The following is a 27904-nucleotide window of genomic DNA, read 5'->3' on the forward strand; positions in this document are numbered from 1 at the left end:
TTTGAAATATTTATGGCCTTTTCTGTGGAATAACTAATGATACTGTTATTTGCTGCATTCAGGTTTTGAGAACTTAACATTTCTGAATATGGAATGTAGCAGAGCTTGCTGTAGTAAGATCCATACAATGGCATAGTACTTAGCCCATCAACAAGAAATTTCCTTACTTTTCTGATTAAAGATGCAAAATGTAAAAGCATATCATGGATGTGTTTGTGTGTGTATTTGAAGCCTATTTTTGTGTAAATGTGTATTAGATTGTAAGTGGAATGTCTTGTGCCTTTTTTTTTTAAAGCCACAACCAAATAGCAAATATAAAACAAGTATGTGCCGAGACCTTCGACAGCAAGGGGGATGTCCAAGAGGAACAAACTGTACATTTGCTCATTCTCAGGAAGAGCTTGAAAAGTGAGTGTGGGAGACCTTTTTTCTTTTTTTTTCTTTTTTTTTCCTTTTCAATTTAAGTCCAAGCAACCTCCATAGAATTTTGAGAACAGTTTCTTCTGTACATTTATTCATTCAGAAGGATTTGTGAATCTCTTGAAGTGACAACTCCTTACTTGAAATTGAAAGTACAGTAAAGCAATATCTGTAAACTAATTCCAGGTTTATTTTTTTTATTTTACCCCATATGAAGTAAAATTTTCTTTCCTGAAACTGAGTCTAGGCTCAGTGCCTGTCAGGCATTGGTTATATCACCTACAGGAGAGAGAATGTTAACTACATTTTAATTGATTAAAGAATAAAATGAGTTATTTAAATAGTATGTAACGTATGCATTCTTGAAGCTGTTTTCACCCAAATCCATTTTCAAAGAACTACAGAAATGCATCTTCTAAGAGGAGAGATGATCTTTGGTTACAAGGAAGATATTGATGTTCTATTTGCAGATAGTTGAAGATAAGCACCAGTTTAAAGTCCTGTAATTTTTGGATATCATGTTCCCCTCAACCCCTTCCTTTTGCTAGTTTTACAAATACATTAAACTGCACAACAGGCACTTTTTAAATCATCTGTCTTTTGTGTGTTTGTACATGTGTTTGTTTATAGATATCGCTTGAGGAACAAAAAAATCAGTGCAACAGTGAGAACATTCCCCCTTCTAAATAAAGTTGGCGTAAATAGCACCGTCTCGACCACAACAGGAAACGTAATTTCTGTCATAGGAAGCCCTGAAGCAACAGGGAAGATGGTGCCAAGTACTAATGGGATAGCTAATCTAGAAAGTGGTGTTCCCCAATTGATCCCTCGCTGTGCGGACAGCTCCTTGAGAGCTTTGGAGAACACCAAGAAGGGAGGGAAGACTGGAGCCAATGGCCAGAATGTTTCTGGATCCCCTACAGAATCACTACCTGAAAAGTAGGTAACTTTTTTTCATAAAAATAACTAAGCACAACATTTTGCTTTTAGATTATCATGGAGTTTGTGGATGGCAAACAGTAGATACCGAATTCTGGTCCTGGCTTGCAGTTGTTGCTGGTGCTCACTGGCTGCAAAGTTGTGTAAGATCTTGTACTGCAGTACAGATATCGGATATCATTATACAAAGGCTGTGGATTCAAGTTGTCAGAGCCAGTATCGGTTGTTTTAGCTGTTGAATACTCCCCATGCAATATAGATAAAATGGTAAATCTCTCCCTTTATCTTTTATTCTGTTGTTCTCAGCCTGGTATCTTATTTACTATTGGGTTATTACATAAAAATAAAAGAAAAAGCTTGCACTCAAAATTTGTCATTTCCTGAAACCAAGAAGGGTGTACGTAGTGCATAGTCCCTTAATAATCCTGAAAACCTTCTAGTTTGGGTGTTTTCCCTTAAAAATTTTTAGATACTTCTCCAGGAAGCACTGAGCCTCTAAACAACTTTTCAAAGCCTCTCTCTTTACCAGAATACACTTACAAGTGGTATGTAAGCTTCTGGGTACATACCAAAACATTTATATCCACTTCTGAGTTCTCTTAGGAGAGGTAGTACTTAAGTAATAATATGAAATTATTGTATGAAAAATAAAATTCCAGAGGAAATGTCATGGCCCAAATTTCCACACTACATGGGAGTGTACATGAAGAGATGACCAACTGAAATAAGTAAAGATGTGCTTAATGATTTCTTGGTAATGCTTTTCAGTAAAATTGGTTCTCCACCCAAGACTCCTGTAAGCCAGGCAGCAGCTACCTCAGCTGGTCCTCCTAATATCGGAACAGAAGTTAATTCTGTGCCTCCAAAATCCAGCCCGTTTGTTCCCAGAGTACCTGTCTACCCTCCACATTCTGATAATGTTCAATATTTCCAAGATCCCAGGACTCAGTTGTCATATGAAGTTCCACAGTATCCACAGACAGGTGAGTGAGATGAGCACTGAATCGAAAATAGCTCTGAACTTTTCTCTAGATAAGCCTGAATGCTGAGAAATAACTTTTATCTCAGTTTTGTGGATTTTTTTTTTAAATAGCAGCTGAATCTTCACTTAATGGAATACTAATCTGGTCCATTGCCAACTATGGGAGGGACTTGTAGTTTGCTCCCAGTGTTGGTGGTTCTTCTCTTTGTGTGCTGTATGTTATGCAACTTGTACCTCAGCATCCAGAAGAACTTGAACCTCAAGGTCTTTCATCTACTTTTTCCTTTGTTAGCATTTAATTGCATTTATTTAGGCTTGCTCACCTCATGCCCTATCCATGAAGGTATCCATAGACAGGATTCAGACCCAGAGACATAGCATGCTTCTGCTGAGAGACTTGCATATCTTTGTGCTTGCTCAAATGGTTTTGAAAAGTTTCACTCATCTTTTTAGGTTGCAGTGTGCATGTTTATATTGAAGCAAACCATTAGGTGTTAGAGCATCAGGTCATTCACAAGCTCTCAAAACAAAAGGTAGAGGTATTCAGACATTCCTCTCCAAAGAAAAAAGAATAAGCCAAGTGTGAAATGGTTATTTATGTACCTTTGGAGTTACTTTTTTTTTTCAGCAAGATAGCTTTTTATTTTAGAGATATCTATTTTAACTTCGTATAGAAAGAAGTGCTTAAGATGGTGTCTTTTCAGTTACATAGTTATACCATAATACATAGGAGCAATGGCAGAGAAACTCCCTTTTCCAAATTGGGTCAAGGTGGTAAAGGGTCAGCACTACATCTGCAAATATGGTTGTCATACATGAAATTATATTCCACAGAAATATGATGGGGTCAGTAACAGGTTTGTGAAGTGAGACTCTTCATTCTCTAAAGGTACTTATCAATGCTATTTACAGTTTTAGAAGCTGTAAAATTCTGGGTCATTTGTGGTTACATTAAATATGCCTTTTTCCAATTTTTAAGGATATTATCCACCACCTCCAACAGTACCAGCTGGTGTGGCTCCCTGTGTTCCTCGCTTTGTGAGGTCCAATAACGTTCCAGAATCCTCCCTCCCACCTGCTTCCGTGCCATATGCCGATCATTACAGTACATTTCCCCCTCGAGATCGACTGAATTCTCCTTACCAACCTCCTCCTCCGCAGCCGTATGGACCAGTTCCTCCTGTCCCTTCTGGAATGTATGCCCCAGTTTATGACAGCAGGCGCATCTGGCGCCCACAGATGTACCCACGAGATGATATTATTAGGAGCAATTCTTTACCTCCCATGGATGTGATGCACTCATCTGTCTATCAGACATCATTACGTGAGAGATACAACTCTTTGGATGGGTATTACTCTGTGGCTTGTCAACCTCCAAACGAACAGAGGACTGTGCCTTTACCAAGGGTAAGTGAGAGTCAGAAAGGGAAGGATGTAGTCTTGATTCTGAAGGTGATTACTGAGAAGTTTGTAAATAATTAGCATAGACCTCTTCTGTTACCCCCCGAATTTGGCATTACAGTGATCAAGACATGTGACCTGGACAAAGTTATTTTTTTGTTTTTAACCATAATAAAATGGGCTTGTAAAATAGACCACTCTAATCTGGATTAGCCCCTCTGCCTCTTTAATTTCCATGCATGTTGCTTGAATTAATTACATATTTAAGATTTGAGTTGCCATACATGGTCCAGGTTCTCCCTCAAATCCTTGTGAAATTCTTCTAGGGACATCAATGAAGGTTACAGACCCAAGGGAATTTGGGGGTCCAAGTGTGTCCCCTGCAAGTATTTACCTTCTGGTTAGAGTATGATAGGATATACAGTCCTATATTTATTATTGTTAGGAGCCTTGTGGTCATTTGAAGACTGGTTATGATGAGCAATTAAGACGGAAGCCGGAGCAATGGGCGCAGTACCACACGCAGAAAACTCCTCTAGTATCGTCAACCCTTCCTATGGCAACACCATCTCCAACACCACCTTCTCCTCTCTTCAGTGTAGATTTCAGCACAGAGGTGGGAAGCCAAAGAACTTCTTTATTTTCCCTTCCTGTTTCTGTAAGATGCCATTTAATATTTCTAGTAAAGATTTTCTACCTGCCATCTATTGTTCATAAAATTAATTTAATCTTCTAGTAAAAGGAAAGTAGTAACTAATAATGAATGTATTCAATTTGATATTAAGGTGATACTAAACATGATTGCTGAAAAAAGGTCAAGAAGTGAAGTGATTCAATTGATCCTCACTAAAGGAAATGTAACTTTATTGAACTAGCTTTGTGAACCTCCAGGTTTTTGTGTAGGGAACAACAGTCGTTTTCCATTAAGAAGGACCTTCCCTTTTATACTCCAAATGGCATTATGACATGATGAGTAGACTGAATCAAGCTGCAAATGCTTGTCAAGTCCCAGAGAATACATATCCATTAAAAGTGGCAAAAGGCAATGGTAGAACATTGTGTACTTGTGATAAGTTCTGTAAACAAGAACGGAAACTCAACAAACAGAAACTGTGCTTTTGAAGGCAAAAAAAAAGCTTGTGATATTTATTTTCTATATGTCTAAATTAAATGCGTCCAAGAAACTAGTTTGAGAACCACTGTGCCAAGCGCTCTTTGCTGTGGTTTGACAGTTCTGTTGATGATATTTGAAGTGTTAGACTGTGATTATTCAGAAAAGGTCTTGTAAGGTACTTGAAGTCCCTTATGGGTGCATTCCAGGTAGATCAGGATTTAGTCCTTTTCATCCAGGTTGGAGGGTTCCAAGTCATACTTCTATCTGCCACTGGCTTATACATTAAAGGAAAATGCATGGCTTCCTCTCAGGTTAATTACTGTAGGTATTTGCCTGAAGAAACCTGCCACTAACATAGTGACACTGGTTTCAGTCTCTCATCTTGGCAGACCAGGCAGTTATTTGTAGTGGCAAAGCTTGCCCTTCTTTGACAGCCGTCAGCTGTACTGGTTTAAAATTTGACTGAATCGGTTATGTTGTCCCTGAGTCAAGTCTTGAATACGGCTAGAACTCCTTGATTGACTTCTGAGATAATTTAATTAAATAGCAGTAAATGTCTTTTCTTATTTTAACACTGAATTCCCTGTTTTTATTATTCACTGCTTGCTTATTCCCTTTTCCATAGTTCTCAGAGAGTGTCAGTGATTTGAGTGGAACTAAATTTGAGGAAGACCATCTCTCTCACTATTCACCGTGGTCTTGTGGCACTATTGGCTCTTGTATAAATCCTATCGACTCAGAGCCCAAGGATGTGATTGCCAATTCAAATGCCGTGTTAATGGTAGGGGTTTTCTGCATGTTATCTCATCAGTGTAATGATACTTACATGCTGAAGTGTCTTCTGTTTGGTTAAACAAGCCTTTCTTTTAAAGTTGATAGCTTCTATTCTTAGTATTTTAAAGTAGTTCTGCCCATTTGAAGTTGTTTGGAATATCTTTTCCCGGTTTTGTAAATAAACAATGTATTTACTTCAGTGACAGAATGTAGTGCCATGACAGTGCCATGAATAAAATTCTCAGATATCTGAAACTATTTTAATAACAGATCTCTGTATATCAAACTGGTAGCCAAAATATTTTGAGTAGGTGGTCTGTAAACTGATAAGAATTCATTAATTTTAAATGTGTTCTCTTGATTATTAGAGTGGGATAAAAAATTTTGACTTCTTAATTTTGTTTCTCTCTTCAGAGTTCTTTATATAAATGTATATGTGTACACATACATCCTCACAATTTTTGAGGCATCTAAAATAGTCTCAGAATATATTGCAGTGGCAGACTTGACTGGTTAATACAGGGTCATTGTGGCCCATTCAGAGCAGGTGTTTCCCTTGCAGAAACACATTTCCTATTTGGTTTAAGTGCAATAGTCCATCCTATATGAATGAATCGCTGGCCTTTTCAGGATTCTAAGATTTGTTGCATTGCAATTGTTTCAGAAAATCTTTACTTTGAAGTTAATCCCAAGAGCAATATACACTCACACAGAAAAGTTGAAATACTGTGGACCCCGGATAATCAGCATGAACTTAATCTTGGCTGCTTTTACCCACAGAGAATCTGTATGAACTCTTTTCCTAGACTACACCTCTTACTTGGTTGGAAGGCACATTCTCCTCTAATAAACAGTTTAATGCTGACAAATCTGTGAAAATAAAATACAACTTATTTTTTATCACCCAGTTTCCATGAGAGAAGAAAAGCTAACTGAAAGACTTTAGAGAACAAAAAATACGTAGTATGAATCAGGGAATACAGCTTACCTCATGCTTTTTGGAGACTTTCCAAATACAGTGTAGCAGGTTACCTTTATGTTTTATGAAACAAGTGTAACCAAATCTCATCCCAAGCCTTCTTTGATACTGCCTCCAAGTATAGGAAAGGGTAATGAAGGACCTTAAAGCATCCTGGAACTTTTTCTGCCTGGAAACACAAGCTTGGCAAAGCAAAATAATTTCTTCTAGCACTGGCAATAGCTTTCTCGTGGTCAGTTTGCCATTAAAGGGCAATAGTTAAATCATTAAGGCCGATCTTGGCTCTCTAGTTGGACAGATCTTCAGCATTGTATTCAGCAACATTAATCAGAAAGTTATTGGCCAACTGAAGAATCTGAATAACCTCAAATGAGTCCATGTATCTTCTATCTCCTAAATATGTAGGATTTGGACAGCGGGGATGTTAAAAGGAGAGTGCATTTATTTGAAACTCAGAGAAGGGCAAAGGAAGAAGATCCTATAATCCCATTTAGCGATGGACCGATCATCTCCAAGTGGGGTGCAATCTCCAGGTCATCCCGCACGGGTTATCACACGACAGATCCTATTCAGGCCACTGCTTCCCAGGGAAGTGCTACTAAGCCCATCAGCGTATCAGGTACAAGTACAGGCTTCATATGACAGTACAGCATACATCATGAGCATTTCGTCCTGTTCATGCTTACTACAGCAATGAAGATGCAAAGAGCTAAAATACCTGTATGTCCCACTTTAAGAACAGAGAAGATAATGAATGCTATCTTAATTTGTTACAGATTATGTCCCTTATGTCAATGCTGTTGACTCAAGATGGAGTGCCTATGGCTCAGATTCTACTTCATCAGCACGTTACGCGGAACGGTATGGACTTTTTTTCTGTGTTCTGTTAAAAGCATTTTCTATAGTTTGCTGTTCTTCAAAATCCTGAATGGGGGGGGGTGGGGGGGAATCAGAACTATTAATAGATGTTCCTAATTTTAAAGTAAAAGATTATTTCCTATCCAGCATAAAGCCTTGGGAAAACTAGGTTAAAACTTGTGTAGTCTTTAACACTTAATACAGCTAATAATACCCAATTACTACCAATGTATCCCTTGAGAGACCTAATCAAAGAATTGGAGTCAGGTACTGCCAAGCTGTCATGTCAAAATCTGCAATCTTGAGTAGTTTCTGTCAAATTTTCTTGCCACATCTTACCCATATGTAAAATAAGGATGTTTGCTTCATATAATGCCTTGGGGTATTGAGCCCCAATGAAGGTGAAGAGCACATTATCTTAGTCACATAGTTTCTGTCCAAAAATCTAACATTGATAGACTAATGAAGTTTATGAGGCCTTTGATTTAGATAACTTGTTTGTAATTCCTAGTTTTGCCTTCTTTCTCTTCAAGGGACAGGTTCATAGTTACAGATTTGTCTGGTCACAGGAAGCATTCCAGCACTGGAGATCTATTGAGTATTGAATTACAACAGGTAAGATCAGATATTATACCATGTGATTTTTTTTTTAATTTAAAAAAAAAAGTTATTTACTAAAGTGACTTTAAATAAATTTTCTTAGTGTAGCCTACAGAAAATAGTACAGTTGACAAAATGATCAATAAGGGTTAACTAGATGCTAGCACTGCAACACTTAGTGTGATGTGTAAGGACTGCTAATATGACCTGTTCCATTGACATCAGTAAGGCCATTTTGGGGGGAAAAGTGGTGGGCCTGGTACATGTCAGCAAATGCAGAACAAAATAAATACATAATTATCCATCTAGCTGGATGATGATGTTCTTTTTGTAAGCTGGTTTATTTTGCCACTTGACAATACATAGTTTAAGAGTAATTGTTGGTAACTGATACGTTTCTTTCCGTAGGCCAAAAGTAACTCATTATTACTTCAGAGAGAGGAGAATGCACTAGCCATGCAACAGAAGTGGAATTCTCTAGATGAAGGCAGTCGTCTTACCTTAAATCTTTTAAGCAAGGAAATTGATTTGAGGAATGGTGAGGTAAAGAAAGGGGCAATTGGGATGAAACAAATCTTTGAGGTTTTTTGTATATACATAAGTGCATGCATTTTAATAAGAGTTATAACTTAGTTTTAACATTCCTGGATATTGATAACGCATTCTGTGCAAGTTAAGTCACTGTTGTTGTTGCACCCAGTTACTTCCCTGAGATCAAGTAGGTGCCCCTGCTCTTCTGCTGCTCCAATCATCCATTTACAAAATGGGAAGTATGTAACAATCCGTTTTCATGCAATCATTACTCTTCGTTCTACTTGTATATGTTATAAATCTAAACGTCCTGCCAACGGACTCTAGAGAAATTTGTACTTCAGTATTCATTTTATCTCTCTGTTTCAGTACTTTAATGTGATTAGATGTAGCTTTGTATCCTTTGTTGTCTATGCTTAAAGTTCTGTTTGTGTCTAACTAGCTCTTTTGTATTGTAGGAATGTTGTGTCCTAGAAATGCATCTTCTGTTTTCAGTTTAATACTTGAGTGTTGTGTGAAGCAGGTGAAAAGCCAATTTGATATTTACAGAACATATTAATTCTTTTTTTAGACTGATTATACTGAAGACTGTGCAGACACAAAGCCAGATCGAGACATTGAACTGGAGCTGTCAGCCCTTGATACAGATGAACCTGATGGGCAAGGTGAACAAATAGAAGTAAGTACAAAAATCTGTGTGTCTAAAGGGATCACTGGGTCCTTTCATTAGTTAAAAAACTTCTAAAATTCCCTTGTGAATTAGTAATTGTGTTGATAGCAGAGCCTTTTGGTTTTAGTCTTTGTAGTGATATCAAACGTTTGCCCTCTTTTAACACTAGGGGTCTCGTACTTCTCATTCAGATACCTGGTGGTTAATATTTACCAAAGTTAAAAACAGCTCACTGTGTTCTTTGTCATACTTTCAGCTTTTTGCTCTTTATCTTTTGATAGCATTAGTAATGATGGGGAGTCCACTCCTTTCCTTTTCCCCTCCAGTGTTGAAACTGTAGTTAAGAATGTTTTACATTGAAGTTTACATTTAAATGTGATCATTTAAGTTAAAATTCATGCTCACCTGATTCTAACAGTAAAGTCATTTGAATGATCGTAATCCAGTGTTCCTTTGTTTTCACTGCTACTTCATTGCTTGTTTGTAATTCAGTGCATCTGCCGCGGTTTCTTCTATGCCGTTTTGTCCTTTGCTGTGTAGTCATAAAACATTCTGGTGTTCATTCCAGGCATTAGGATCAATTGTCCTTTTTTGTTTGTTTTAAAGCATTGTACACTTAAAAGAAATTAAGGTTCTTATCTGGAACATATTCCATAATACATTCCAAAACTGGCTTACAGTACTGGCTACAGCTTTTGTTTGCTCTGCCTGTGGTACATGATGCAGTACTGTAGTATGAATTGTGAATCGCCATTACATGCATGGAAGGACCTTTATCTTTAGCCTTTCCTCCACCCTTAATTATTGAAACAGCTCTCACTGTCTTTATTGCCTCCTTCATATCTCACCTGATAAACCATTTTTTAGCAACTGGTGCTTATATTACTGTTATCATTCACTGCCATCTTTGAATAATTGGGGTTTTTTTTCTTTTTCCTATAGTAAAATGTGGTAGACATCCCAATAGTACGAAATAAAAATAAGGAGCCTTATGATGAGACTCCCATTTCCATCAGGTTTATGTAGCGCAATGTAATAGGAAAATTTAAAGCTGGTAGTGACAGTATTGATGGACATTTCTGCTTTTCTTCTGTAGGAGATTCTGGATATACAGCTAGGTATTAGTTCTCAAGATGATCAGCTTCTCAATGGAACAACTGTAGAGAATGGGCATCCGCTAAAGCAGCACCAGAAAGAATCTATGGAACAGAAGAGACAAAGTTTAGGTGAAGACCTTGTGATTCTGTGAGTGTTAGACAAAACAGCAGTGTCTGCCAGTATTAGACAAACAGCAGCATCAGAATAGTTGAAGCATGATTGTTGAACTACGTACCTACTCAGACTTGGATTAGACATCTGCATTGTGTATACATGGTGAAGTGAGAAGAACCTGTTAAGAAATAGAATTAGGTCACAAATATGAAAGTCACAGGATGGTACCATTGTTCATATGCATTGTTGTAATCGTATATACTGAAACATGTCACAGCTGTTAAATACCTTTCACAGTCAGTAAGCAAAAAATGCAAAAGTATTTTTATAGTTAACAGAAATTAAGAAAAACTTCAAAAGGTTAAATGTCATACTGTTTGCACAAATCTCCATAGAGAGGTAGTTTTTAAAATACACTATTTTAGGTTTATATGTTCTGTAGTCTTTAATGTGTAATGCAGCCTTTGCAAATGAGGCAGACTGCATTTAACATCTTGAGCGTACCGTTCCATAGTAAGATGTTTAGCCTGTTGCTAAAGATGAGTTTATGTCAGTATTTATTTAATGCACACAATTCAGTTCCGGATACTTGTGCATGTACTTGTTTAATATTTGTGTAACTTATTTTTCTCCTCAGGGAGGAGCAGAAAACAATCCTGCCCGTAACTTCTTGCTTCAGTCAGCCGATCACAACATCTGTTAGCAATGCAAGCTGCCTGCCCATCAGCACATCAGTCAGTGTTGGCAGCCTCATTTTGAAAACTGCTCACATTATGTCTGAGGATAAAAATGACTTTTTAAAGCCTGTTGCAAATGGCAGGATGGTTAACAGCTGAAAGGCATTCATCTTTCCAGCTTGTGACCACACCATGGAAGCATTTACACTAGCTTTTTATATATATAATATATATTATATAATGTATATTTTTTTTAAAAAAATAATATTGGGGTCATGCATTTCCTGTGGACTCTTTGATACTTCAAGCCCCTCTCGCATTAGCATTCTGAAGAAAAAAAAAAAACTTACTTTACTAGAGTAAGGCGTTCACTTTCCACAAATGAATGGAATTTGGACATTGTTTTACTTAAGCTTAAAGCAGCTTTTTATGAGTTTGTAGCAATCCGGTGCGGTATCTGAGCCATTCTTGTTTAAAATGGCTTCTGTAGAAAACTAACAACTCAGTTATTTAAACTAGCAGGATCCTACGATGATACATCTAGTGAAAGGAAGACTAACTTATTTGTCTCTATTTTGTTTCATGAGAGAAGAACTTGTGTCTTGTTGCAGCTGCTTTTTCTTTAGTTGTGGAACTTTGCATGGAGTATTGTTTCCTGTTTGAAGACTGAGAGGTGGAGATTTGGACTTGAGACTTTTACAGGGTTAACACACCATTAGCTTTGCACTGCTACATTATTTGCAGGTCTGTGGTGCAGTGCTTTGCTGCAGCTTTTTGTTTCCATTCCCCCCCCCCCCAATTTCTGCTTTAGTACTGTAGATACACATACACAAGCTACTTGTCCAAGTAAAGTTATCAGAAGTAAACCAAGTGCCTAAGTCCTCCAGCTAATGTACTAGGTATTGATTTCCCCAAGTTATATGTGAAACAATTTTCAACCATTTTGAGAGGTTATGCACTAATGTAACAGCAATTTTGGTTTTTCTTTTTTTTTTTTCTCATATTAATAGTTCTCAACTTGGAGATTATAGAATCCAGATGACTTGGCAAAAAGTATCAGGTGCTCTTGGCTTTCCTTTTTGAAAACCCTGTATGTAGTGTTTGCACTGACTAACAAGATGGTATTGCTGTTTTTTGTACTGTTTTGTTTTTAATTTAAACTAAATATTGGGAATTTAAGGCGGTTTTATTACCTTTGTTAAATGTTGTTAATCATAATTTTGTATTCAGGTTTAATTTTTGCTTGTTCAGTGGCAACTTATTTTCAAAGACCTTGAAAATACAATAATATAGCATTATCTGACCTTCAGAGTACTGAAAAGTGTATGAATTTATGCCCTGTTAAGATGTGACTGAGGATCATATTAGACATGTCAACTGAAAATTGGTTTTCATAAATACACACGAACTAGAGCCCTGGGCATATTTTTCTTTTTAGAAGCTTAAAAATCCACTTTTTTTTTTTTAAAAGAAAGCAGGACTCTCCCTCCTGATGATTACTATCTTCTTGTTTGTCCTCTTACTTTTCTTTGTGACAAGTTTTACCTTTTTTTTTATGTTTTTATTAACTTCTGTGAAGTTGTTTACTCTGAAAATTGTACTGGAATATTTTAAGCCAAGCTGATCTTTCACCAGGTGTACTGCATGTAAGGGCTTTTCCTGCTAGCAAAATGCTTAAAGAGGATCATGTTACTGGTCGTCTGAGTTGTTATTTTACAAAATCACAGCTATGTGGTCGGGTAAGATTTTGATAACTGTTTTGTGCACGCTTCTGGGGGGTGGGGGTTGGCATTTCCCTGAGGGTTACTGATTAGACTAAGTAAATATTGGTGTTTGATATCTCTCCTAATGAACCTGTCCATGAGATAATTATGTTGTAAATATACCTGAAAATCCAAGGGTTAGTTTTGATATTCTGGTGTCAGTATGGAAGATCTTACACATCTATTTAATACTCAAATGTAAAGGAATGTATGTAGAAAAGCAGTCAAGTAGTCTTTTCTTAGTTTCCTTTGGCTGTTGCTGTACCTTCCTATAGCCAGTGCCACCTCATAGCTAGGATTAGACTGATGCTTTGTTTCACTTGCAACTTGAAGTGAATGGATACGAGAACCAGACCACCTTTGTCACCTTAACTTATTTCCTATTGATGTTAACTTTAACTTAGAATGTTAGACATAAATATGATTGTTGTATATTTTATACCAAGACCATTCTGTAAATATGAATTTATATTACTTTTGAAATGCTTCTGAGATACTATTATTTGCTGTACAATGTAATTCCAAAACAGATATGCAAACAAGTATGTCTCTTTCACGGATATTTAAACAGTGAGATCTTCCATGTTGAAGGTGATGTAATTTTTTTAAAAGATTTTTAAATTTTAAATTGCTATTTTGTTACAAAAATAGAGAAAATATAAAGGTTTGAGAAGTCCTTATTTGCCCTCAGGGAAAGAGCCCTCTGTGCACCAGAACTCCACAGAACATCTTCAGCATGATCTGAGGGTGAATATATACTACATAAATTGATTGTGTATTTACCTTAACTTTTTAATTTTAAAATTGCAATTTTAAAAACTTGGTTGTGCTCTGCTGGAGGGGGATTGGGATAAGCTGCTTACACACATTTGCCTGTTTGTCCAGTGAAATTACATAAGCCTAACGTATTCCTGCCAACCATATTGGCGTATTTAAGAACAAATGTATCTATATACTCTTGTCTGCAGCAGGAGGTCCCATGATATAGCGGTTCTCTAGGATGACCATACACTTCATATGGAAAGTTGGTTCTTAACTGAGGCTAGGTTTTTTTAGTTGAATTTTTAATACATAGAATGACAGGCAAAAGAATTATTTGGGGGTTTTAACAGCATGCCAGCTTTGTCTTACGGTTTTAACACTGACTGTGTGGTTTTTGCCATGGAACTGTGCCCTCCAGTGCCCTGACAGGGAGAAGCTGCAGGTGGGAACCTAGTTCTGGCTTTCTTCTTCGGTGAAGTTTCAGCCCTTGACCCTATATAAACAAGTATGTATTCATTTGTCTAGTTGCAAATCAGGTGCCTTTGGGCTATGGAAGGGCTTATTTTCTGACACTGAGATATAGTGACTAATCTGTGTGTGTTAGTAGCAGTGATTCCCATTTGGGTTTTGGCCTAATGTACCTGTGCTGTCAGAAAAAAGGCCCATAGCAGATTGGGGAAAGAGATTGGCTCTTTGCTTTGCTTGGACAAGCATTTTGGGTTGTTTTGGTTTGTTGTGTTTTTTTCCCCACTGGGGTACAGCAGGGATTTCACATGCAAGAGATACAGGAATTATTAGTATCTAGGTTAATTGTGTTGCCTCACTACCTGGATTCATTCCTTGGTTTGCCTCATTTCCCACATAGGTCTTAATAGAGACTAATGCTTGTGCTGGGAGAATGCTTGTGTGAGAAAGTAATTATCTGTACATTCTTAACATATACTTATAGCAGAGTGATTGCCCTGCTACTGATATTTTGTTCCTGTAAACAGGTGACAAGAAATGAATCTTAGTGTTTATGCAGATTTTGCATTGTAGAATGTATACTAGACCCTTCAAAGGAAAGGTTAGACTCTTTGCAAAGCAAACTGGCATTGGTTCTTGGTAGTCTAGTACAGGGACGCTGAAGTTTGATGTTTGATTTAGGAAAAAAAAAAAGTTGTACACAGCTGATTATGTTGAATAAGCTCTTAATTGCTCTTTGTAGAACTCTAATTTGGAAGGTTTCCGTGCTTTGATAACACAATTGAAATTGTAATTTATCCTGTACTCAAGAGCTGAATGCTGTTCTTGTATAATAGTGTACTAGGCTGGATGAGGTACAAAATAATGCACAGTGGTCAGAAACAGCTGAGGAAAGAACGCTTAAAATAACTTGATCTAAACTCAGAATAGTTCCAAACATTGGTTTTGTTTGCTTTTTTAAAGCACAAGTTGTCAAGTTGTACCTGTTGCTGTACATAAACACTGTATGCCAGCAGCTCCTTGATCATATTTGTGAACAGACTTTTCATTATTATTAGACTGTTATTAAAGGAAGATGTTGAATTTGAGAGTGTAACAAATTGAGAAATGATCGGATTATCTATAGTATATAAAAGTCCATTCTTTATGTTGTAGTTTAATCCCTTTGTTATGAAATTCCCTCTCATTGAGGGACCTCTTCTGCAAGCAGAACACAATAAATGTGCTTTTTTAAATGACCCAATTTTCCAGTATAAATGAACAGCTGACTTTGGCAGTAGTCGTCACCGTGTATCTCTTTGCTGGCAAGGGAGCACGACAAGGGGAAAAAAAACAACTGTCAGTGATGAGATGAAACAAATCTGAATAATCAAAATGACCAATACCTGAACATAATACTACCCCCCGTTATTTAAGAAGGATGCTTGTGGAAGCTTTTAATCACTCAAGATTTTGCTGTAAAAGCTGAAATAAAACAGAGCCTGGCTGCATTTATTACTGCCAAAAGCCAAGGTCATTTGCACATAGCCCATCAATTTCTCCAGAGTAGATCTCAGTTAATCCAAGGCATGGAAATGCATGCATTTTCTTAGCTGGGCAAACAAGTACATTATACGGTAGTTGTGATACAACACACGTGGCTTTTATTTGTACTGCACATACCCACTGTACAGCCACTCAGAAGTATTGTGGTTAGCTTGCAGCATCTGCTGTCCGCATTTATACTGTTTACTGCGTATTCTTTTCCCTGGAAGTTTTAAAGAAAATTTTTTTTTCTTGTTGATTACATTTTATAAATTTGCTTAGCTGGAAAGTTTGGGAAAAGAGGCCTGTTTGTCAATTGTACAACCGATTGTGAAGCTCTAGTGTGAATATTTTTACGTCTGTATTAGACATTTTCTTTGCAAATCTATTGTTCGATTGAAATGTAAATGAAATAAAAGATGGTGTACACCCATCATGTATAAAGCAGGCACCATCGCTACGATGGATTTAATGCTCATTTTTATGGCGCATTCTCAGCTTCTATTTAAAACTATAATTTAAAAAAAATCTGTAAAATGAAATGGGGATATATGGGGGAGTAAATTCTATTCCGTTTATTTCGGTTTTGAGTTCCCAATGGTAATGTTTCCCTTCGTGTTAGAAGTAGGGGGGCCCCGGCGGCGGGGCGGTGCCGTGTGTGTTTGCTGTAGCACTGAAGTGAAGAGGTTGTAGCTTTGGCTGGTCACGGAGTAGAGCATCCTGGTTTTCAGTGTTTGAGAGACTTGATGGAAGAAGTTTGCAGTATTGACATGTATTTGCATGCACGAATAAAAATTATTTGTCCACCTTAATTGTCTCGCTGCCTTCAACCGCGGGGCTGGGGGGGTGTCGGGGTTGGCCCGCCCGCTGCCGCTCCGGGCCCGGCGGCTGTCTCCGCCCCTCTCCCTTCGGGCCGCCTCCTTCCCGCCGTGCCCCGCGCCGGCGAGAGGCAGCCCCGGAAGGCGGCGGGCAGCGGGTGAGGCGGCGGCGGGGCCGGGCCGGGGCGGCGGGCGCGCCGGCGGCCGGCGGGGCCAGCCCGCGCTGGGAGCCGCGGCTCGGGCCGGCCGCTCCCGTCGCCCGCAGCCTCGCCCGGGGCGGAGCGCGGCTCGCCTCCTACCCTGGGCGGGCTTGAGGGCTGCGGGCACGGCCTAAGGCGCGGCCCCGGGCTCTGCAGCGCGCCCTGCGGGGAAGGGGCCGGGCGGCGCGGCCTGGGGTCCCGGGAGAGGAGGCGGGAGCGGTCGAGCGGGGCGGGGGGCTCGGCCGAGCTGAGGGGGCGGCTGGGAAGGGGCGTTCAGAGCGCTCGCCCTCTTCTGCTGAAACGACGCTGTTCTGCTTTCTGCCTTTGCGTCGTCCGGGGCCCCTGGCTGAGGATCCGCAGGCGTAAGCAGGTCCCCTTCGTGCCGCTGTCTTGTCACGGCTGGGTACGGCTGCAGCTGGGCGCGTCCCCGCCTGAATTCGGGGTGCCTCTTCCATCTTGCTCTGCAGTGCTCTGCGAAGTAATCTCAGTAATCCTGGGCCATCTGGCCACCTCCTCGATAATCTGCTTAATCTGGTTTTAACTCTTGCAGAACCTGCTAGCGGTTGGCAGAAAGACTAAAAAGCCTACTTTATCCATACGTTGCTCGGGGTGTCTTTGTCAAATATGCATTAATAGGGCTGACTTGTAGAGTCCTGCAGAATTAAGTGTGAGCCCAAATCAACTGATTTGATTGAAATTGCCTTTTTTTTTTTAAATGAATTTTTTTGGATATTTAGATGTAGTTCGTGCATCACAGGTCCACAGCCGCATATCTGACCTTAGTGGCACTCCTTTCTATACCCTTTGCCCCTCACCCAGGAAAGAAGAGTAATTCTCAGGCATTTTAAATCTCCATCACGATGAGATCCGATCAGCAGCTCTTTCAGAGGATTTTGGTGGAAGGAGTCAGTGGGGAGAGAGCCCCAAACTCTTTAAAGGGGCTCAGTGGTTCTTCAGCTTTCCATCACTTGGGAACATCTGATCTTTCTGTTCTCCTGATGTGAGAGGCTTACAAAGTCTGTAAACACGGACGCTGTCAGTAGCTTTAGAGGCTGGATTCTGCTGTTGTTAATTTCTATTTAGCAGATGGTATTTTGCATTAAAAAAAAAAGTTTAACTTGGGAAAAGTGAGGATTTTTAGGATAGTTGCAATCACTTTATCAGTGTGTCAGCATCTCATTTCAGTGTTGTCCATACAAACAGGATGCTGCTGCCTTCCGCAAAGATGACCAGTGTGGTCAGTGGACAGGTGAAAAGATGCCAGACATGAAGATCTTTCTTTTGATAAGTTATTTCTTAGCGTGGAAGCAGTGGTCATGAAACTGTAGCACTGACTGCACTAAGCATTTGTATGTTCTGTCTCAATACTCAGAAAACATGTTTTCTGCATTTGAGAGTAACCTTTTTTATTAAACAGAAAACATAGTTACATTTTTTTAAAACTTTTTTCCTTGCATGTTTTATGTTATTTAAATGTGCCGGATTTCTGCAAAAGTTTTTTTGAGATTGTCTTTGACAATTTGAATTAACATGATCTGAAATTTCTTCCAGGTTTTGATAGAAGCTTGTCTCTGAAAGACTGGAAAGGAATAAAGGTCAGAACATTTTTATTTGATTAATTACATTGACCATTTTTCAGCTCAAATAAATAATTGTTAAAATAATGCAAATAATACTGGAAATTTAAATTTCAATAACTGGGAAATCAACCTCATGGAGTTGTCTGAGTGAGGCTGATAAGACTCCTGAATCACGGTTAGAAAATTCATTCTCCATTATTGAGAACACAGATAAAGTGTTTCTGCAGTAGCGAGCCTCAAAGCAGTTCTATTTCGTAAAGGCTTCTAACTTAAGTGAGTTTGAAATTGTGACAAAGAATTAAGTCACGTGACTGACTGCATTGTAGGGTGTTTGATAGTGGGCTGTAAACTTCTTATGTGGCTAAAAAACTGCTCTGAGGAAGCAAAGGACTATCACTATGCATTTAAAGTGGTATTTTGCGCTGCATATTTGAATGAGAGATACATTCTCTATTTTGTTAATTTATTTTTTAGAACATAATGACTACTTTGGATGATAAACTGCTTGGTGAGAAGCTCCAGTATTATTACAGCAGTAGTGAAGGTGAGGATGAAGACAGTGAGAAAGAGGATAAAGAAGGGGAGAGCACCATTCCTGAAAGCGTTGGGGAAGTAGAGCTTAGCAGCGATGGCAGTGCAGTCAACACAGGTATCGTCATATCACACTAATTGTTTTGTAAATACTTTGTTTATTGGAAGATTCATGTGTTTTTCTAAAATTCATTTTTCGAAATGAAAGTCCTGTTTTTATGCATACTTGAGTCAGAGATTGATCATTTTCTGGCTATAGTCTAACCTTATTTTTAATAGCTGGTTCTTTATTTTAATGTTTGACTTCTCCTCTGAGAGACTTCAGCATTATATCTAAAGCAGTTAGGCTTTGCGTACAAAGCTGATTTGTACAATTTGGCTGATAACGCATACATTTCTTTCCTGTAAGCTGCACAGTTGTTAACCATTAACAGGTAGGTGCTGAACAAGTCCATGAGGAATAGACAGACAGTGGCCAGGCTCTCCCAAAATAGCGTTCTCTGCTGCCACTGTCAGAGACACAGTACAAGTCTGTGCGGATCGTTGGTGTGATCCAGAGGGTATTTCTTACATTCTTATGAAAGACTGGCCCTCTGTGTGTTACGGTTTCTCTAAGAATGATGAAAAATCTTCCTGCATGCGTTCACATCTTCCACCTGAAGGAAGAATGGAAGTAGTAGTAATAGTAATAGTAGTAAACTGGCATACTTAGAGAGGACCTGGGAATTAACTCCACTGGGCCACAGCAGCAAGGTAACAGCAAGGGGCAGTCTGTAAGAATTAACGCTATTGTACATCACAGAACGTACTTCTGTACAAGAGCATTGGCAAACTTAATTATACTTTTCCATCATTATTTTTGTTCTTGTGAAAAGCCATGGTAACAATAGAGGCATTCTTGAGGGCTGGTGGTTCTGTTTCAGGAGTGCAGATATTAATCTTTGGAATAATCTTTGGGACAATTATGAGAGTAGCCTAGTTAGATAAACTTTAGTCTTCTTAGGAAAAAAAAATAGATACAAGCTCAAGGACATGTAAATGGCAAATTACTTATTTCATTTAGTTTTAACAATTTGCATGATATACAAAAAGTTTATGACAGGGCCACTATTTTACTGCTGACTTATAAATTATTACTTGGATTTTAAATGATAGGTGTAATTGTATTACCCTTTTATATGAAATGCCCACATATTTAATTTCAGGTCCCAAAGGAGTCATTAATGACTGGCGAAGATTTAAACAACTGGAAACTGAACAGCGGCAGGAGCAGCGCAGAGAAATGGAACGACTCATAAAGAAGTTATCTATGACATGTAGATCTCACTTAGATGAAGAGACTGATAAGCAGAAGCAGAAAGAGCTTCAGGAAAAAATCAATGGAAAGGTAGCATGGCACGAAGGAATTAAAATGCCACTTAAATGTTTAACATTTTCAGTTTTATCATTTGTGTACGTGAAGCAGATAGGAATCCTTGTTCTATCAGTAGATAGGTATCGTTTCTCCCTCGTAAACCGGAACACAGCAGCGGTGTAAGAGGTGCATTATAACTATATTTGCCAGGTGGTGTCAAGTTTTAATTATTTTACATTTTAGTGGTATTCCAGGAGCATTGCGTTTGCCTGTGTTAAGAAATAAGCAATTTAGCTGCTATACTGAAGAAGTCCAAATCCTTTTCCCAGATTTCCCTTATCTGTTTATCAGATAAGTCAGCTTCAGGGGATTAATACGAGTTGTACAGCAAACCTATGAATACTGCCTCCCATGCCTAAAACAAGAGTTTAGGAGTCCTTACTGATTTCATATTTAGTAAGCGATGTTGAGAATTTAGCTTTGACTTTGAGCTCTAAAGATAGAAGGCATTGGAAGTAGCAAATGGTTTTAATCAGCTGGGCTGTATAACTAGCTCTTACAGTTCTAGTCAGAGAAGTTACTAATGAGCAGACAGTGTTTCTTCCTTTCAGGTGATGAAAGTTGGCCGCACCATGAGTGATGCAAGTATGTGTAACAAAGCAAGTGAACAGATACGAAATACATAAAATCCTGTTACTTTTAGTTCTACAGACAAGATAGTGCATTTGGTTGCCACAAAATGTTAACTGAAAAACTAAATGGAAAAGCTAATGAAAAAGAAGCTAGACTTAGGTCAGGCACGGTATCCAAATCAGTGCTCATAGCTTAGTGAAAGGACATAGCCACCATTAACCTGAATTAAAGTGGGAGCATGGAGCAGCCACTTGTGTGATTAGTGCAGCTTGTGGAAACTAGAATACCCAAGGCTGAAATTGCTGTTCCCACTGGACATGGTTTCTAATTAGATCAAAAGGGAGTATAATACAGAGGGTGCTTGAGCTGTCATGGGTTGCACTTTGCTGTTATTAAAGATGAGTGACCCACATTAATCCTCTTGATTTATATTCTCATTATATAAGTGATCCATATAGTGATGCAGATCTTTTTCTCTTTTTCATATACCTTTGTATGTGTTTTTTAGATGACGTTACAAGAATATAACATGATTCACAATGATGAAGATGATGAGGAATTTTTACAGCGATACAGGAAGCAGCGAATGGAGGAGATGAGACAGCAGTTGTACAGCGGGCAGCAATTTAAACAGGTTTTTGAGATTACCAGTGGAGAAGCATTTTTGGACACAGTTGATAAAGAGCATAAGAGCACACTGATCATGATCCATATTTATGAAGATGATATCCCTGGCACCGAATCCCTGAACGGCTGCATGATCTGTCTGGCTGCTGAGTATCCAACAGTTAAATTTTGCAGAGTAAAGAGTTCGCTCATTGGTGCTAGCACTCGCTTTACTAATAATGCTCTGCCAGCTTTGCTGATCTACAAGGCAGGTGAGCTCATCGGCAATTTTGTGCGAATCACTGACCAGCTCGGAGAAGACTTTTTTGCTGTAGACCTGGAGGCTTTTCTGCAGGAATGTGGTTTGCTTCCAGAAAAAGACCTAGTGCTCCTGACTTCTATACATAATCCATCTGCATGTTACAGTGAAGACAGTGATCTGGAAATAGACTGAACCACTTATGCCAAGGGGCCAGTAGGTGTAGTTGTACTGTGGGATGTTCTTGTGCTAGGGACTGTTCTCTTTCTTCCTTAGTGTGGGTATATATTCTTCCCCTTCATGCACTTTGACTTTTGCTCGTTAAAAATAACATAAGGAATTCCTAACATTTTCTTAAATGAATTCAATAAAGTACACACTGAAACAATCTTGCTTTTATGCAATTCACATGTATTTTACTAAACGTGAAGTTCTAACACAATTGAGTAAGTTTAGGAAATTGTGTATTGTCATCTCTGTTCTCCAGATCACTTAGATGTTTTTTAAACATTTTGTTCTCAGATCAGCTGTGTGTGCTCAGTCTCCTCACAGGTTTCCCGAAACAGCGTATGTAAATACGAATTGGCTCAAGATGTGGGCACCTACTCACTAAGACAAGAGTTGAGACCTCAAATAAAGAAGTTTTTAAGCATTCAAGACTGTTATTAACCTGGAGCTGAACTGCTGCCAGTTAACAGCACAAGGTCCCATCTTCTGTTCCCCAATTTGCAGTCTCCCTCTTGGAAATACCTTCTTGTTCTAACACTTGGCATCAGATTTTTGTCCCTTTCTCACTTACAAATAACAACAGCCCCTGACTTCATCCCGAAAATTACTTTTCAGCTGGAGAGGGTTCCTCCTTCTTTAACCTTGCCTGAGACTTAAATGAGAAAATCTTCCTTCAGTTACAGCTCTTAATACATTCTTGGGTTTTAAAATACCCACCCTTAGAGTTCATAGCAGTCACTTCATCAGAAAATGATCTCTGCCTCTCAAGAAAGATACAAAGCTCTCCAACATGTGTGCTGAATAGCATCAAGGAGAATTTTGTTGGCAAAATGCAGAATTAGGACTTGAATAACCTCAGAATTTCATCTCCCTAAAATTACTAAATCAGTGCTAAAGTTCATTTCTGTCTGCCTTCATATTATCTACCTCAGCTGGGTCATCAGACGTATTTTGAACATTAATAACCCCTGGACCTGACAGAGGACTGGATGGCTTTGTGGGAAAGCAGCCTTGAGCCAAGAGACCAGGTCGCCAACGCAGGTGTGCAGGAGCAGGACCATTTTTTCACAGGCTGTTGCCTGCTTGGCGTGGGTGCATGCCCACCCACCCAGGCCACTGCCGGTAAGGGTCATTTTCTTTGTCCAGTGCTTTGCATGCTGTAAACTCAGGGCAGATGAGGAAACCCCACCGCTCCTTGGCCGGCTCTGTGCCTTCTGGTGGTTTGCCCCTCCCTGATGCCAGGGGATTGTCAGAAAGGCGGTGGGCAGGGCTGGGGATGGGTGAGCCACAGCCTCATCAGGGAGCTCATTCTGCTCCTGGGCTGCTTGGGTGTCTGTGCTCTGCTGTTCCTTCAGTTGATTGCAGGTTTTGAGGCAGCTTTTGAGCTGTCTGAGCTATTTGGGGAGGTATGTTTTGACATTGAGAGAAGTGGAGGTGTCTGTCTGAGGTAAGGGCTTCAGGACCACTCAAGGTTCAGCAGCATATATAGTAGAAAGTACCCTTATATGCAGCTGCATTTTTTTTTTTTTTTTCCAGGTGAGTAATTTTGTATTGGGTGTTCAGGGGTGGCAAGATGGTTTAATAATATGTTTTAGGGTTTTTTTTAATTCTAAGTGCATTGTGTTTTCCTGGAATTCCTGACTTTATTGAAGATGGAGTCTTGTTTTTTTTCATCAGTTTGGCTTTATACTGTGGAAGTTGTTGACATCATCTGCTAATAGGACTGATGGTGAGATGATCTAGCAGGGGTTAAGGTGAGCATCTTGTATGCATCTGTATATGGAGTTTTAGCATTTCTCAAGAAAGCGGCAGGGACATCAGGCATAGTGGCTTTCAGGGTATGGAATGGCTCATCGCCTTTCCCGATTGCCCACAGAGTACCATGTTGTCTCTCGAACCTTTGCAGCTTGTGGCAGGCCCCTCATAGATTATAAGCATCAGGACCTCACTTATTTTGTGGGCCTGTAGCAGAGCCCAGAGTCCGTGGGAAGACGGAAGATGGGAAGTTGCTCATAGAACGCAGGGCACAGCTTGGAACAGCAGCTCCTGAGGAGCAGCAGACACGGGGGGTTCAGGGATGCAAATACAGGGCAGGAGCTGTTGGGAAGGAGTGGGGTTCTTTCCCTGACAGGTCAGGAGAAGAGAAGGAGTTCCTAAAGTTTTGGGACCAGGGGATGGTTGGGAAAGGGAGGCGAGTTCATCAGCCTTTCTCAGATGGGTTTTGCACTTGGATTTGGGTGTCAATGAGGTCTGTTCTGTTTTAGTCTCCCTACAGCTGACAGGAGGTATGGCAAAGTCACAAGAGATGCAGCGTAAACTGTCCAGGCCTCTGCATCACAACATGCAGGGCTGAATGTCAAACAAGTCTCATCTTGGAAAGCATGAGGTACATTAAAATACATCCTCCAGAACTTGGAGGTCTCTGCTCCTCTGTGCCTTTTACTTTGTTCTCTGACTTAATTTTTGCATCCATCCCTTCACCATCCATCTGGATGTCACAGTCATTGTTATTTAGAGGCATTGACTAGGCACTTATTTCCAGGGCAGGCTTCTATGGCTGTCTTCCCTGGAATTTCTTGGAGAAGACGATGTGTATTATTTGTGCTCATAACAATCTCCAACCAGGGGTCTGTCTTTTATTGCAGTCCCGGGCATGCAAGCTTTTTCTATTATTCCATTTTTGCCTTTTTCCTGAAACGTCCAATGAGGTTTGCTCTAGTATCAGTCACGGCAGTTAGGTTCTCTTGTTGTTGTTCATCTGTTGTGTTTTTAGCACCAGTTTCTGTAGTCTTTGAGTCAGATCTTTAGATCTTTGAGTCACCACGTCACGCCGTCGTGTTTTTTCCATTGGCCGACTGCCACTGTAATTCCCTAAGGGGCTTTGTAGGTAATCGGGCTCAAGGGCCTCGAGCCGCTTTTGTGGTGGGCCTCTCATCCTCGCAGCTTCATCTGCCGGGCAGTCTCGGTTGCTGCATGGTACAATGTCCTGTCTTTTTGAGCTTCCTGGGTTTTTAATATTTTCTGGGTTTTCGTTAGAATTTTTTTTGTAGGATTTCTTTTGTTTCTTCCTGCGGGTAAAGTCAGGTCTTCTTTTGACATCAGGTCCCTGTGGCTCTCTTTCCTTTTTTTCTTTTTTTCTTTTTTTTTTTTCCCCCAGACATTCTCAACAGCGTTTTCCCAAGAGGGGAGCAGAGTGCCGGGGCATCCAGGGAGGTGGCGTTGGGCTTCCTCCTGTCTTTGCAGGGCTGACCCTGAGGAAGTCAGTATGTGGGTTCATAGTGTGAGTATCTATTATGTGGGTGCACTAGTCCCTTTCAGAGTGTGTCAGAGGGTAAGGATTTTGTTCTGTTTCGTGTAATGTTGTTCTGTTTTGTGTATTTGTTGAAGATACAAGTTTTGTGTGGGAGGAAGCCAGCTATCTGGCTGGTTTTGGGCTAAGGTGGGGTACACATGTTTTTAGGTCATATCTTATTTGCCAGGTGTTTTGAACTAATTGTATCTGATTTTCCTAGTGGCTCACGAAGGGGTTTGGGGCACACCGATGGCGGGCGCTGTCGCCGAAAGGCAAAGCAGAGTCATGGCAGAGCTTTCCATTTCTGGGGATGGGCTCAGCCGTCTCCTGCACAAACTTCTGTTACGTAGCTCTGAAGCTCAGTATCCAGTTTGTGCACAGAGTGTTCAGCAGGATCAAAAACATTGCCACTGTCCTGGTTTTCCTCTGACGGCTCTTTGGGAGCGTGTTTTTTTGTACCATGCATTAGTGGAGTTCGCTAACAAAAAAATCTTGTGGGGTAGGGGTGAAACGTTTGTGGAGACTGCAATTTTTTCCTCTGCCCTTCATAAGAAATAACAAATAACAAAGGTCTCCTCAAAAGCATCACCACAGCTGTTTCAGTTGCCTGGTGACACTGATCTTAAAGTTCTCATCTTCCCCCAAAACACAGGGTGACTCCCACTTCTGGACACAGAATAAAAGCCATCCTGTGCTGGCTGAGCCCATTTGTCTCTTTATGAACTTTATTGCTACTGAATGCAGCAGCTGCATATTACGCTTCCCTCCTGCAGCACCTTTGTCATTACCATTTGTCGGTGATTACCTTTTCATTAAGGTGTGTTTGTTTATTTTGTTTGTGCTCTACTTCCTTCATAAATCAGATCATAATAATATGGGGAAGTAATTTTCAGGGTTTCTATTACATTGAAGTTCACCCTGCTTCCAGCAGGTCTGGTGCTACGTAGCTGCAAGATAACCTGGGTAGGATTAGAAGCCATTAGCAATTTATAGTGAATGCAAGCATGAAAACCTTTGATGCAGAGCAAGGTAAGGGCTTTACTGGCCAGATTATCGTGTGGCTGAATGGCTCAAACAGTGTGCCTAGCACAAATGAGCACATTGAATGCATGCACTCCATACCTGGTTATTATTGAATCGTCTTCTCCGTACTTAATTTGATATTACAACATGTTTGCTTTCTCGCACGTTACTTATTTTGCTTGTTATTTTTTAATTTTGAGGAAAGTAGACTATCATTACCTAAATATATGACCCAATGTAATGCCATGTTTAATTATTAAATTTAATTGCAAGTTTTATGTAAGGCACTTTGGAACACCAGGAAGAAATGCAAATGTCTCTGTGTAAGCACTAGGTTCTTAATAAGAATGGATCTTAGCATAGAAAAAGAAGAATTTGTAATTGTATCTATTTGAACTGTGTTTTAAAAAACAGTATAAGCAGAAAAATAAATAATTCTTAATTAAAAATTACTGAATTGGCTCAAATTGTAGCTGTTTTAAGGAAACTGGCAGAAATCCAGATTTTAACATGTGGTAAGAGATTATTTCTTTTCATCTCAGAATTGCAGAAAAAAACCATGAAAGTTATGTGAAATTAAATCATTGAGCATGGATATCGGCACATTTAAGAAAAAAAATCGAAGTAGCTGTAATTTATATTCAGGATGAGATTCAGTGAAGTCTGTTGTGCAGACAGGGTGCATATTAGCATCATAATAAAACCTGGCTTGGAGGGGGTCGGGGAGAGCTGACTGCTTGAGTTGCTTTGAAGTTTTATTTTTATAAAGTGCCTTTTTTTGCCCCTATGGCAGCAAAACTGTAATAGGATCAAAACCTCTCCTGCTGCTCTGTGTCGGATGGCCTGCAGCAAGGTGACTCCTGGTTATTAATTTCCAGTGCTCAGGTATATGATAGATGGCTTACAGTGCCAATAGCCAAAAGGAAAAGAACAAAGGTCTGAATCCAATTAATCATTGATCTGGAAGAATATAATAAGCACAAGGGAGAGAGGGGTAGAGAGACGATGTGCTATAATGCTGCTGCTTGTTCTCAGCACAGCCCAAATGTGAGAAGGAAGGGGAGGCTGGCGGCGGCGGCGGCGGCTGCTGCTGAGAAGCGTCGCTGGCAGTGCTCGGCGCTGCTGCCAATGCTTTTGTCCATTCGTGAAGCTAAATCCTTCCAAACTGACGAACTGGTAATCGTGTGCCCTAAAAAAACCAGCGTTCTTAATGTGCATTAAACAATATAACAAAACTAATTTAGAATAGGTTAGTTACTAATTTGTAAGTGTCTGTCCCCTATCCATTCCATACAAATAAAAACAACTCATACCAGCACTGTATCTGTAAATCTTCTGGTTGAAGTGTTAAAGTCTGCTTAATTTCTCTAATTTTAGATGTGGTCCTGACCTGCAGATGAAGAATTGGGGTGTATTTGTAGACACATATGGGGACTGAAGTGTAAATGAAATTGTACAAATACCTGCATAAAATAAAACTGTTTTGAAACATTCAACTTGGCATCAAGCACGTCAGGTTTTCAGTTTGATCCAGGTGCCTCTCCTTCCCCCAAAGCCATCGTACTCTGTCACTGTCAGAACTTCATTTACATTGATGCATTCCTACTAAATGGTTTGGGTTTGAATAAAGAATGCTTTTTAATTTTGTCAAAGATGTTTCATCTCTCTTTTCTGGCATGGCAGCTTCCCTAGTGTGTAACATTGTTCTT

General features: G+C 39.6%; 2 protein-coding genes across 22 annotated transcripts in view; both read left to right on the top strand.

Annotated features, from left to right (window-relative positions):
* The window catches only part of RC3H2 (ring finger and CCCH-type domains 2), a 31963-nt gene extending 15480 nt beyond the window's left edge, over window positions 1-16483 (top strand). For 2 of the 4 annotated variants that reach the window (XM_072882883.1, XM_072882884.1), the window contains exons 9-21: window positions 296-408; window positions 1051-1359; window positions 2128-2342; window positions 3321-3748; window positions 4188-4358; window positions 5482-5637; window positions 7015-7228; window positions 7386-7470; window positions 8001-8082; window positions 8476-8610; window positions 9170-9277; window positions 10365-10513; window positions 11118-16483. In XM_072882883.1, the coding sequence (XP_072738984.1) occupies window positions 296-408; window positions 1051-1359; window positions 2128-2342; window positions 3321-3748; window positions 4188-4358; window positions 5482-5637; window positions 7015-7228; window positions 7386-7470; window positions 8001-8082; window positions 8476-8610; window positions 9170-9277; window positions 10365-10513; window positions 11118-11316 (2364 nt within the window). In that variant the 3' untranslated portion in view covers window positions 11317-16483. The remainder of the gene's footprint in view (window positions 1-295; window positions 409-1050; window positions 1360-2127; window positions 2343-3320; window positions 3749-4187; window positions 4359-5481; window positions 5638-7014; window positions 7229-7385; window positions 7471-8000; window positions 8083-8475; window positions 8611-9169; window positions 9278-10364; window positions 10514-11117) is intronic. The other 2 variants (XM_072882886.1, XM_072882885.1) reach the window with 2 other exon arrangements.
* A 119-nt stretch (window positions 16484-16602) lies between these two features.
* PDCL (phosducin like) lies at window positions 16603-27841 on the top strand. 18 transcript variants are annotated; one of them, XR_012045643.1, is made up of 12 exons: window positions 16603-16647; window positions 18241-18284; window positions 18744-18918; window positions 20006-20187; window positions 21296-21665; window positions 22194-22356; window positions 22813-23002; window positions 23558-23634; window positions 24145-24266; window positions 25038-25989; window positions 26101-26201; window positions 27573-27841. XR_012045643.1 is itself a non-coding variant. In XM_072882895.1 (6 exons), exons 3-6 carry the CDS (start codon window positions 18750-18752, stop codon window positions 22319-22321), a joined length of 849 nt encoding a protein of 282 aa, XP_072738996.1. In that variant the 5' UTR covers window positions 16603-16647; window positions 18241-18284; window positions 18744-18749; the 3' UTR covers window positions 22322-22806. The 18 variants fall into 18 exon arrangements, 4 of the variants coding, with proteins under 4 accessions (XP_072738996.1, XP_072738992.1, XP_072738994.1 ...); XR_012045644.1 differs by having other exon boundaries at window positions 26104-26201; XR_012045648.1 differs by having other exon boundaries at window positions 25038-25160; window positions 27573-27839.
* The last annotated feature ends 63 nt before the right edge of the window (window positions 27842-27904 follow it).

Source organism: Ciconia boyciana, chromosome 18 (genome assembly GCF_034638445.1).
Source record: "Ciconia boyciana chromosome 18, ASM3463844v1, whole genome shotgun sequence".
In the NCBI taxonomy this organism is placed as follows: Eukaryota; Metazoa; Chordata; class Aves; order Ciconiiformes; family Ciconiidae; genus Ciconia; species Ciconia boyciana.

What these genes read in the sequence shown, in the direction of transcription:
- PDCL (XM_072882891.1), top strand. Translation starts at nt 18,750, where the DNA reads ATGACTACTTTGGATGATAAACTGCTTGGTGAGAAGCTCCAGTATTAT. An exon ending in TGGCAGTGCAGTCAACACAG is followed by an intron (nt 18,919 to 20,005) that starts GTATCGTCATAT and finishes ATTTAATTTCAG; the next exon opens with GTCCCAAAGGAGTCATTAAT. An exon ending in AGGAAAAAATCAATGGAAAG is followed by an intron (nt 20,188 to 21,295) that starts GTAGCATGGCAC and finishes TGTGTTTTTTAG; the next exon opens with ATGACGTTACAAGAATATAA.